General features: G+C 40.9%; 1 protein-coding gene across 17 annotated transcripts in view; it reads right to left on the bottom strand.

Moving 5' to 3' along the window:
* MED12L (mediator complex subunit 12L) overlaps nt 1-12,133 on the bottom strand; it is a 152,681-nt gene that overhangs the window by 115,251 nt on the left and 25,297 nt on the right. For 15 of the 17 annotated variants that reach the window (XR_009961656.1, XR_009961658.1, XR_009961660.1 and 12 more), the window contains exons 11-15: nt 6,651-6,782; nt 5,091-5,217; nt 2,821-3,035; nt 1,607-1,711; nt 448-624 (exon numbers count right to left, since the gene is read on the bottom strand). Coding sequence is in view for 10 of the 17 variants with exons in the window: in XM_062603027.1 (XP_062459011.1) it covers nt 448-624; nt 1,607-1,711; nt 2,821-3,035; nt 5,091-5,217; nt 6,651-6,782 (756 nt within the window). In the remaining 7 variants the exon portion in view is untranslated. The remainder of the gene's footprint in view (nt 1-447; nt 625-1,606; nt 1,712-2,820; nt 3,036-5,090; nt 5,218-6,650; nt 6,783-12,133) is intronic. The other 2 variants (XR_009961662.1, XM_062603028.1) reach the window with 1 other exon arrangement.

Here is a 12,133-nt window from a genome sequence, read left to right as displayed (position 1 = left end):
AGAAACAGCACAGAGTGGGTGGAATAACACTGTTCTGTCCTGTATATTTCAGAACTGTTTTTTTCCAGCTATTTTGCTATTCTCCCATCAGTCCAACTATAATATTAATTTTTCTGTTTAGGAAACTTTTATTGCATCCCAGAACATGGCATTTTTATTGTGTTGCTGGTCTCCTTAACCCAAGTAAGTCATCACACAGTATTACACCTCTTGTGTGCTCATCCGACTAACCTTTTGGTAAACCACACACATGTGCTTCACTGAAGCTATCCCACAGTGCACAGCATGTGCACGCTAGCAGTAATAGCATCACACAAGCTGGTCAGGAGCCCTTGAGCAGGGACCACACATCCCAGCTCTCTTCAGTCAGTGAGCTTTTCTTTCTTTGAATGCTTTGCTGTCACACTAGGCACTACCATTACACACACAAGTACACAGATAACTCACCAGAGGTATAGGGAAATGTGTTGCATATTGCAAATGCCGAAGGAGGTCATAATTGGATGGGAAAATGAGTTCTCTCAGCCTTTCTCTCTTGACTGATTTCTCGCTGGTAACTGAAATTCTTCTGTCTAAGGAAGAGTTCACATTCTCACAAGACTCCCCAGGCATCGGAGAAAAAATCTAAGTCATGTAAAACAAATGTTTAAGGTAAGTGTAACCTCTAGCTTTCAAAATTAAGCAACTGCATTCAGAGATAGATACAATTCTGTTCTTGCTTACAATCACTTTTTAAACATCTGAGGTTTTTCAAGGATAGACAAAACAAGGGGCAATCGTAATCAAGCCTGAAATTGATGATACATATACACATTACATCTGTCTGCATATCTCCATTGTTATTAGAAGAGTTTTAAACTAATGATACTCAGGGAAAAAAGCATAACAGTTCATAGCAATCTCCACATCTCTCATGCTGCTGTGACACAGAAACAGCGATGACCTATTCCAGTGGCTGAAGGAAAATAATGAAAAAGGATGGAGTGGAAGGTGACATAACACACTGTCAGCAGGCATAGATATGCTTTAAAGCACTGCTATGACAAATACAGGGGTCCCAATATCCTGCAAGTGGATTGCACTGAAAGGTCTGGGCACAGGAGTCCATGCAGATGCAGTATTAGGACCAGTCCAAAGGAAGAAACTAGGAGATTCAAAAGTAATGCAGAATTGGGCTATCAGTGAGGAAAAAGAAAGGGGAGACAGAGACAAAACATAGAACTATCACTTGAAAAGCAAACGGTATCAATGGAGCTTCTCAGTGTCACAGAAGTGGGTAGCTTTGCATATTTATTCATGTTTAACAATAATACACAGCACTTTGAACATGCTGAGGGTAAAGGAAAGAAGGGAAGGAGTACGTTGTGCACACATGTGTGCAGGTGGACAACTAGGGGAAGCACAGGAGAGCAGTAAGTTGTCATACAGCAGAGATGAGAGAAAGGAGGCAATGCACCAACACAGAAGACAGAAGAGACTGCATGCTGAAAGATATGGTTGTCAATGGAGCCACCAGGCAGTACTAGGGGCATGGCAAGACATTCAGTGGCAACAGCAAGCAGCAGGCACAGGCAAAGGCATGCAGAAAAAAAGAAGTTAAACCTACTGGAAATTCCGAACCAAAATCTGCCTTAAAGTCACTCTTGTCTACATCATCAAAAATACTAGCGGTTCCTGAATCAATGCCCATATGTTCCATAATACTATGATCCTAGTAATTGCCAGAGAGAAAAATAAGTATCAGTCACATTTTATTGAAGACCCTTTTAACTGATGTCAGGTAAACTCAAGCACTTCACCTATTTAAGAATTAAGAAAAAAGCATTAATGGCAAGAAGGTTTCAGACACTGACTTTTAAATCTTTATGACAAGCCTTAATTCACAGAAGTATTTCTCTACCAAAATTCACAAAAGCATAGAATATGGCATGAGTCAAAGGGGGAAACAAAACTTTACAGGACATCCCCATGAGCAATTCTGTCCTACAGAACAGGAGGCTGACTCTTGTACCCTCCCAAGATTTACTTCCTGCTTTGTTGTACCACAAAAAGCAACTTGTAGAAACTCCCTATATTTCAGGGCAAATTTGGTCATGACAGTGATGTAAGAAATATACAGAAGAAATTAAAAAGACATGTAAAAGGATGCTTTTGCTTCCTACAGGCCCCACATGGACTGTGCAGCAGAACAACAGGCTGCATCTCATCACATGAGAACAAACGTGGTTTGCAGCCCAAGTTTAAAATTGCCTTCCTCTTGCAGTAGTCTTAGAAAAGGTTACAAACTGCTCATCTGATGGAAGACTCAGGATTGCCCCTGAACAGCACACATACAAGTCAGGAGGTCTGGCTTCCCAGTCTTCAGTTAGTGGCTGTGTGGCACACAGTAACTCCTGATCACCTGTGAGCAGACTACAAGGCTGTGCATCACTCATGCCTGTACTGTGCCAGCACACCCCACACTACACAGAGGATACGGGCTTACTCCATGCTCCTCACAGACTCCTCCTGCTTAAAGCTCTCCCTTCTCTGCATTGAAGCATATCTGCAAATGAAGTCTACATTGTGCCTTTTTGTTTGTCCCAAGTTATTCAGATCATTAGACAACTCTCAGTTCAGTGTATTTGCACCACAACAGTAATATTTACAGATATATGCAAGAATTAAGACAATAGATCACTCTTCTCAAAGAGAGAGAAAGAGACAAGGAGACACAGATTAAAAAAATTAGTATCTCATACCTGAAATACTAATGATTCAGTGAAAATCTAAGTTTAAGGAAACAGTACCAAACATGGGAGAAAGAGCATGAACTGTTACCTCCAGTTTCACATCATGATCCTTAGAATAGTGTTCATCCACAGTTTCCCCATTTGGTGAACGTGGTCTAGTAGTTGCAGTGATTGACAAGTCTCCACGTGATATTAAAGTGCACATGTAAGCATCATGGGAGAAAACATCATGACGAGTGAATTCAGAAAAAAGCAGCACCAAATTCACAAACTCTGTCTTCTCATGGTCACTATTTGGGTCAGCTACCCAAAAAAAAGAAAAAAAGTTAGACCATAGTTTCAACTTACAAATATTTGGGTTCCAACTATGCAAATTGCAAACCCCTACAAATCAATTTTAAGGCCTGCTAAAAATGTAAGTCTCAGGCATCCTGCAGAGGTTTCTTTGTCTCCACTGAATAAACCATCTCCTAACTTGCATGGTTTTGCTTTGCTATCAGTTCCAGAAAAGGGGCAGACTTCAGGCAGCAGTAGATTCCAGAGCATCCTATCCCACGGACATCTTGGGGGGGGAGGGTGTATCAGCAGTTAGGGATAATGTTCAAATACTTCTAAAAATTAAAAAGAGGGAGAGGACATTCCTTATGTGAAGAAAAACTGAATCTGAAGCTTTGAATTATAACAGACTACCTAACAGTTATCCTTTCCTCCCAAATTATATTACTCTAGCAAGTGCGATTGTTTTATCTATAGTACTTTTGTATTCATAACAGAAAACCTTTAAGAATATTTTCAGAGAACTCAAGACTTCTGCATGCCAGGCCTCCGAGATTTAAAAGCAGTATTTTATTAATGCTTGAAAGCATAGTGTATTTTATCTAACAAACATACTCATGCACATCAGGAAAAAGTTCATTAAAATAAATGCATGTTATTTTGTCAGTGCCAAAGCAAACCTAGAGAAACACAATATACAAGATTTTGTTACTAAGTTTTCATTTCTCATGGCTATATTTAATTTCACTTGTTCTGTAACACAGAAGGGTTTCAACACTGCAGTTAACAGCAAATAGCTTTATACCACACCAGCTCTATTGGGCAACAAAACCTCCAGCTACAGAACTACCAAATCCAAATAATCAATATTTATTTAAAAGCAAATTACGCTTTACAAGTCTGAATTAGTTCAATATATAACACTATTTTTATTTAGAAACTCTCATCACAGTGCAGCACAGAAGCTGCAGCAGTAAGCCCAAGAGCACACTGAGCCAGGGTCAGAACTCTCCTCTGTGGCATACAGGTCCCACTCCTGCAAAGCTGCCCACCATGATACACCCCCAAAAGTAAGGTGTGTGGCATGGAGAAGCATTGTAAAACACAAACCTGCAGAATAGGCCACCTGCTCTCCTTCAAAATATAGCAGTCACATGCTTTTTATTTGTAGAGACACAGAAGCTCAACCACCACAAAAACAATAGAATACCACAAAGCTTGTCCAGTCCTTGAAAATACCAAAGATGATTTCAAACAAGGAAAACATTCCCCAGCTGCTCACCCTACTCTGCCTTGAAGAACTACTGAGGGAAGGACAGTAGCACATTTGAAACAAGTACATGAGAAACACAAGCCTAAATAACACAAATAGTTTGGATGGTTTATTAAAACCAGGGTCACCACAGGCACGAAAAGAGAGCCCTGCCAATACCTCAAGAGTCTGTAACAAATTTTTAAGACGTTTCTCCTTTTTCGGATGTTGAGAGTTTCCAGTATCATGTTTCAAATCACTTAAAATCCCCTTTATCTCAAGGGCCCCGGAAAAAGATAAAAAATTAAAAAAAAATGACAAAAATGCACTAACTAGCAGTACTTAAGATACTAAAAACACAAGCTACAATGTCAGGCAGTTTGATTAGAAAAAAGACATTTCATAGAGGAAGTTATGATGAACAAAGCTCATTTTTTAACCCACTTATTTGTCAGCTAACAGCTTTCGACTTTAACACTTGTGTGTAATTTCCAAGTCAGTCACTTCAGATGTGGATGTGCCAGAAAGAGGCAAATGTTTGATGTTATATATGCATAGAATGCAAGTAAATTCCCAAAATCTCCTACAGCTTAAACAGAAATAAACATAGTATCTGCCAATTTTCTTTTTTTGAAAAGAAAGAAATAAAAATCACAGGAAGATTGTATAACAAGGCAAGAGATTAAGAAAACAAAATGTGCGTATGAAAATAGAGTGGGTAATCATGGAAACTGTGAAACACCCACTACATCAAAACAGTAACTTCAGCAGCCACACAGCAGACCAGTTGCTTCTGACCTACTTCAGAATATAAGTTAGTTAATACTCACATAACGAGGGAGCTTGTGTATCTAAAAACCTTAGCAGGACATTCTGAAAAACAGGAAGACTGGAACCTGTCAAGGAGGCTGAAGACAGAGATTCCTTTTCATCTAGGACTTCAGATTCACCACATCTCTGCACAGTTAAATAAATAAAAAAGCATGTATCTACACACAAATGCATACAATATTCCCACAATTTGCATCTGAGGCAACTATGCATGTGATGGTTTCCTACCTCTTCATAAAATCCAGACTTGTTCTAGAACGACAGGTTTTTCCCATTACCTAGTTTGGTTATTTCTAAGGTGTTTTATTTAATCACTTTGGATTACTTATTGAAAAGGAATGTCTGAGACATGTACCATCATCTGCAACGACACGGTTTCATATAAAAGCAAAAATTTAAGATACAGGACTTCCAGGACCAACATGAACACAAAAAGTAACTCTTGTTTTGTAAGTTATACTAAATATAATAATAACATGAGAAACATTTCTGCTTTGAGTGGATTCCAGTGCAAGTGAGGCAGAAACAACACAGCAAGCTCCCTTCCCCCTAATTAATGGTTGTGGTGAGGAGTAGACAAAGCAGAAAGGCTTTGGAAAGAGAAAGTCTTTTTTCACCTCATGTTGTCTGTAGGTCTGTCTGTCTGCACAGATGCACTCCCGAGAGTGCTCTCATCTGTGTGTGTGCCCACAGCCAGGCTGCACAGACATCGCACACTATTGTCCTGGGGACCCTCTTTTCTAAGGAGAGGAGGAAAACAGCCACACCACTAAACTTGTGGTGTTTACTTGTAAGTGTAGTTACAAGTAACTACATCCAGGAAAAATCGCCTGCCAGTGCTGCATGGATGCAGGGAAGGCCCACGCAGCAGCGCTCTGGATACGGGGGTACCACTGGTACAGAAAGCTGCAACAAGGCTGTGGTGAGAACGCTGCCACTGTTTGATCCTCACTGCTGAGCAGATTCAGTATTACTGAAGTTTCAGGAAGTGTCAGCTTATGCAAGCTGAAGTAGGATCATTTGCCACACAACAGACAACAGTTTACATCAAAGATGTTACTATAGCATACGGCTTCTCCAGTGAAACATTTCATTTCCCCTCTAGAAACAAAGGAATTCTACAGACAGACTGCAAGATTTAAAGTTATACTTGAATTTTGCCTCAAAAGAGATCTCAGTTGTGGAACTTTCCCAGAGTCATCAGTGAAACAGCCCTGCCCCATTGGCCAGACCCACATCCACTTTTTAAGGGACTCTAGTTATGGTGGCACCGCTTTATTTGTGCTAGTTCACAGAAGTAAGCCACTTCAGACATGAATAAATCAGCTAACACAGACAATTCTGAAGTAGGCTGCAATTTCTTTTTACTTTAAATAGAAGGCTTTTTCATTTTATCTAGATTTTAAAAACTGTAAATTAATGACAAAAATCCCCAGTGCTCCAAATACCATCAAACTTACTTGACTCATAATGGGTCGAAATTAAAGTGTTGTTTCCTTAGAAATATCTCACTTTTAAAGCATACTGTTCACACTGTTCTAGAAGCGGAAATAACTTACTTCTGCTTCAATTTCTGCTTGCCTCTTCTCCAGGAGCTTGGCTACAGCCATGGCCCTGTGCTTACCAGACCTCTTACAGCTCACAGCCCATTCGCAAAGCAGCGTTACCACAGCTTCATCGTTTGGGGCTACCTGTTCAGTGCAAAAACAAGAACAGAAAAACACATCACCCACACAGCAAATAGGCTTATTGCTGAGCAAAGAGCTTGCAGCAACCAGTGTTCAGGGGGATGAAGACAGAAAGTTAAGGACTGACAGATGCACACGTTTGCTTTATTTGTAGTGTTTTCAAATGAAATATAATCAGGAAACCAAAGAGGGAAATCTAAGTTTTCACACTGCTGATACTCAAATCAACATTTTCCTTTATCGTAACATTTCTTCACAAAAGCAAAAAAGGGTTATCTGTTTTATGAGCAAATGAAACAGTTAAAGCATACCACGCAGAGCCTCTCAATCCAACTGACAACAGAGAACTTAAGATTCTCTTACATTTATTCTTCCAAACCTCCTTCATCTGTTTCCAAAATATGCATCCAACTGCTACATTAAAAAAAAAAAACAAAAACAGAAACAAAAACAAAAGCCAAGAAAAAAAAATAAAATCCCCCTAACCTCTAAAGGTGTACCTGTCAGATAACCAAGGTCAAATACTCCCAAAAACCTCAATTTATTTCTGATCTAACACAGGTGTTTTTAAAAAACAGCACATCTTTGGAAAATCACTACTTGCAGGACCACAATGTGATAAAGTACGCTTTTATCTACCGAGTGTTCATCCAGGCTCTGTTTCTACTAACCACCCATATTTTGGGAGTATTTTTTGTGTGTGTGTGCTGAACAAGTTCTGCTGAATTTCCTTGCTCCTACCCAAGCTGACTACCATCTCTGAACACTAACTTTAGACTGACCTGCAAATTAAGCAGGTGTGATTTTTCTTCTTTCCTCAGGCTTAGTGGAAACTACACTTACAAGTAAACATCAGAAAAGCTAGAGTCAAGCATAGCACCCTCAGAAAGTGAATACTTCTTTCAGAGTGATTAGGAATTAGAGACCCACACGCATAAGAGTTACTGCTTCAATGCTATCTCAATTGTCCTCCTCAAAAAAAAAACAAAAAAACAATGGTACAATAAGCACATCTGTTTAACAAGGCCGGTGTGTAGGTGCACACACATCACAAACAGAAGTTTCCTGTAAATACACTTCAACAGGTGAGCAAGAGATACTAAATGATGTGGGGTGGGAGGAGTGAAAGGAAGAGGGAAAAATGCTTTTCTCTTATCCCAAGAGCAATGAGATGGTAGCATCACCACTCTTGTGATTAGATGCAGTCAGCTAACAACAGAAGTATGAATACTATATATTTTCAAGGACAATGCAGAACACCCGAAAGACTGATCTTCACACTGACTTTTCTCCCTGTCTGCTAACAAGAGAAACCATACCAACAAAAAAAACCACACGTTTCTATACCTCAAGCAGGAGACACCAACTCAGAGTTCAGACAAAGCGCATCAAGTTGCCCATTCCCTGAAGCTGCGCTTATGCTGCCTCACATCCTGTGGCATCCCAGGGATGCCAATACTGGACCTCTTTTGCCCTCCTTCTCACAGGGAATGGCATTGCTCACAGAGTGGCCAGGCAGCTTATCCCCTCAAGCAAGGAGCAGTTGATGCCCCTACAATTGAATCTCTTCAGAAAAGTAATGAAGGAAGGCCTTGAAGAGGTGAGGCAATGGGGCACTGACAGCAAAAGTCAGAGCTCACCATGAAGGGGCAAACACAGAGAGGGAAGTCCTGGCAAAAGACATTTAAAGGAAGACTTACTTCTAAAGTAAAGTACTTCTGAAAGAAAAAATGTCTATAAAAGTGTTCCTACATGGTTTTGTTCTGATCTAAAGAAAAGGGCTAAGGTTGTTTTGGCAAATGTCAAATCATAGAAGCAGCAGGCCAATTTTCTGGCTCTCAATTATTTTCTTCTTGAGAGGAATGAGGGTGCTTTTCCTCCAAGGAATACACACACCGTTCACACACTGCCAGCATGCAGACAGGCACCGAGGTATACATATGCATGTGCACATGTACAAATATTTCTTTCAGACATCAATTGAGACACTAAGCCAAGAATATCTGCCTGTTACTCAACTGTCCTCAGAGCTACACTCAGCTACACTGAGCACTGAAGAGCAAACCCACCAAGACCTGCAGTCGATGAGCTAACCTCTTCTACTGTGCTGCTCCTGCTGCTCAAGGGAACAGATGTTTAAGCCTTATGACAAATGCAAAACCAGACCGAAAGTAAAACTCCAGTCACCATGCAGAAGAACACACACAAACAGAATTCAAACCAAATTTTATGTGCCTGTATTTTTGGAGTCCTAGCATGTAGCACGCGTAACTTCACGCCTGTACCATGTACCTCTGACTGTTATTCAAGAAACAGATTTGTGCCCAAGAGTGCAGTAAACCAATTCCACACACTCAGGAGAAATATTGTATTTATTCAGGCCTGAGTACTCAGTGGACTGTTCCACAAATCAGGTACCTAGGCCTGAATAAACACAGTCTTTCCTGAGTGCATTGAATTGGTTTCCTGCATGCCAAACACGAATCCACTTTTCAGACATGACCACTACAAACACAAGGCTTAGCAGGGCTCAGCTTTTCTCCATGCCCAAGCCCTCCAGCCCGCAAAACAGCCACCACTCTGTGTAGTGAAATGGGAGAACAGTGCCCCAGAGAGCAAGTCTGTGGAAAAGATGCATCGGGGAGAAGTAGGTCATAACAAGACAGACCTACCTCAAGGTGGGCTCCCACATCCACCCAAGCCCGAGCATCCCCAGCTCACAAAGCCAGGTGCCAGAAGGCCACAACACTTACCAGATACACTGCCTGTACTTATGGGTTGTAACTAATAGGATACCCCATTTGAACTGCACACCTAACAGTCTATGATCAAGGGCTAAGGCTTAGTTACCCAAGCATTTTGGGTTTGTTTTTTTTTAACTAAAGATTGAATAAATTACTTACTTGCTAGACCAAAGAAAAAACCCAGGGCAAGTAGACATTTTTCTATTAAAGCTGATTGTTACTTCAGTTATTTCAAGAAATGCTGAGAATTCTTACTTTGGAACAGCACTTCCAGATGTAGCTCTGTATTAAAATTCTCTTAACAGAAGGGATAAATAAAGGACAAATTTTGTGCAATGCACAAGAAAGTAATATGCAATTATCCTGGTCAGGGCTGCACTGAAGCATAAATAAGTTCACTATAGATTAACTCCTCATCTTTTCTACCTGAATTACAGGAGATTTCACAGAATGACTGATATGCACCAAGCAGCTTATTTTCAACAGACAATCTGTTTTTTTTGGGTGGAGGTGGTGTTAAATTTAAACATCTAGAAAGAGACAGCTCTACAGTTCAGAAAAAGCAGACAGTTTGTTCTGTTTCTAAACAAATCATCTGCTAACACTGTAATATTTATTAGTCAAAAAATGTAAAAACAACTCCCCAATTGTACACCTATAAAAAGCAGAACTGCATTTTCAGAAATGTACAATCCAACATCACCACAAATCAAATCAAACACCTGCAAGTGATCACGCATCGCAAAAATCACAGTGTTGACTCTGAAGTTTCATATACATGCAGAACGTAACCTCTTTTTTAAAAAACAAAAAGCCACCGTAACAGCTAAGAATTCCAACACCACTACTTAAGTGCTTAAAAACAGTGAGCTTGCTTCTCAGAAAGCAACTAAAAAGAAAAGTTAGCTAGGTGCAGGTAATTATTTGAACCCTCTAATGCAGACTTTTGTTGAGCAAGTTAGCATCATCAGAGCCATTCTCATGCACCGAGCTCTTGGAACACAGGGCCTTGCAGCAGCTGAGAAAAGTGGCAGCATCTAACCATCAAATACTCTATTTTGCTTTTGACTGAAAATAACAAATACATTTGAAAGCTGTATGGAGTCCCTACAATAAAATAATTACCCCCAAACCCTTACAGTAAGTACGCTTCTACAGCAGCATGTGGGCAGTGGAAGACTGTGCTAACTAACCCACCGCTCATCTGTAGAGCCACAAACTGGAAAGTCCAATGCTGGAAACTCCAGTGCTGAGTGCTCACTGCTTTGCTGAGGGCAGACAGGGGTTTGCTGCTCCTGGGAGCTGCAGCAGCTGCAGCCCATGACGTTGGTAATGTGCATGGGAGAGTTCTAGCTCCCTGCCGCCTGCCTGCAGGACTTCCTTCCTCCCAATGCTGTCTCACCATAGCTGTACCTCATGGCTTCTTCCCTTCCAACACTGTTTACTTAAACATGCTAAGAATGCAATTAAGGAACACCTCTCAGAATAATCAGGCTCTGGATTTCCCTAATTTGGGATCTCGTATCTGCAGATGGTCTGGTTTGGAGACCACCTTTCAGAGGGGCTCAAATTATGGCCTTGAAAGGTAGCATTAAGGTCACATTTGTATCCTTAAAATTTCTGGGGCAGGAAAACAAAAAGCTCAGTTCACACATTAGTTAATTACTACATTTTGCAGGAAATGCAAGACATAAGGTGCTGGAGCAGAGAACAGGTGTGAGTAGGCAGGAACCGCAACTCCAAGCCAGAGGAAGCTCTCTCACTGATAAGACCCTCCCTTGCGATCCTCAAACCTTCTGCAAGTTCTAATGGAAGAAAGCACACCTCAAAGTGCCATCAAATGGAAGAGATTATCTACACCAGGTAGCACATACACCTTTCACAAAAGATTTCAAGTTTAGACAAAAACATTTGTCATTTAGCCATGACCCAAAACCTTCTGAAAGCCACCCAGCCAGACCCTTTCAGAGAAGGCTTCAATTTATAACTGGAGCAGAAGGTGGGTGAAGAAAAGAATAAAGGCATTGGTTTGTTTTGCCTTTTTAAAAGCACCACAATTAGAAACACAGGAAAGTATTAAATGTTACTGTTCCTGGTAGGTTTGGAGAATAGGAAGCCAAAAGTACAATTACACCTCTGCTTTCCATAACTCTGAGCCCTCTTCCCACTAGTCCTTGCTTTTATTATTTAATTAAAATTTGCTAAGGAACAAGTTTGACTTTGCACTAGCTAAGGCCACCACTGAGGTACCTGGACTGCAGAAGTTATCGTTTTATGGTGGAGGCAGAAGAGCAGGGCATAATGCCCAGGAGTTCAAATCACTGAGCAAAAGGAAACCTCGCCTCCTCTCACCTCACCAAAATCTCTCCAGAAAGCAGCAAGGTGCATGACTCAGTGCCACCAGGGAATGCCTGTGCCATTTGTCACCACCACTGCCCATGCACACCACAGAGCTGTCACCCAGCCTAAGATGAGACAAGCATCCTCACCACACTCAGAGCTGTCAACAGGAACTCATGCAGGCAGCTCAGGCACACCACTCACATCACCATGCCCCAGCACCTTTCAAGGGATAGAGATTAACAGCACCTGGAAAACCATTCCTCCCAC

Source organism: Pezoporus occidentalis, unplaced genomic scaffold, assembly GCF_034315485.1.
Source record: "Pezoporus occidentalis ecotype Australia unplaced genomic scaffold, CSIRO_AGI_Poc_V1 ctg8, whole genome shotgun sequence".
NCBI lineage: Eukaryota > Metazoa > Chordata > Aves > Psittaciformes > Psittacidae > Pezoporus > Pezoporus occidentalis.
Note: the sequence above shows the minus strand (reverse complement) of the source record. Positions and strands in the feature narration are given on the sequence as shown.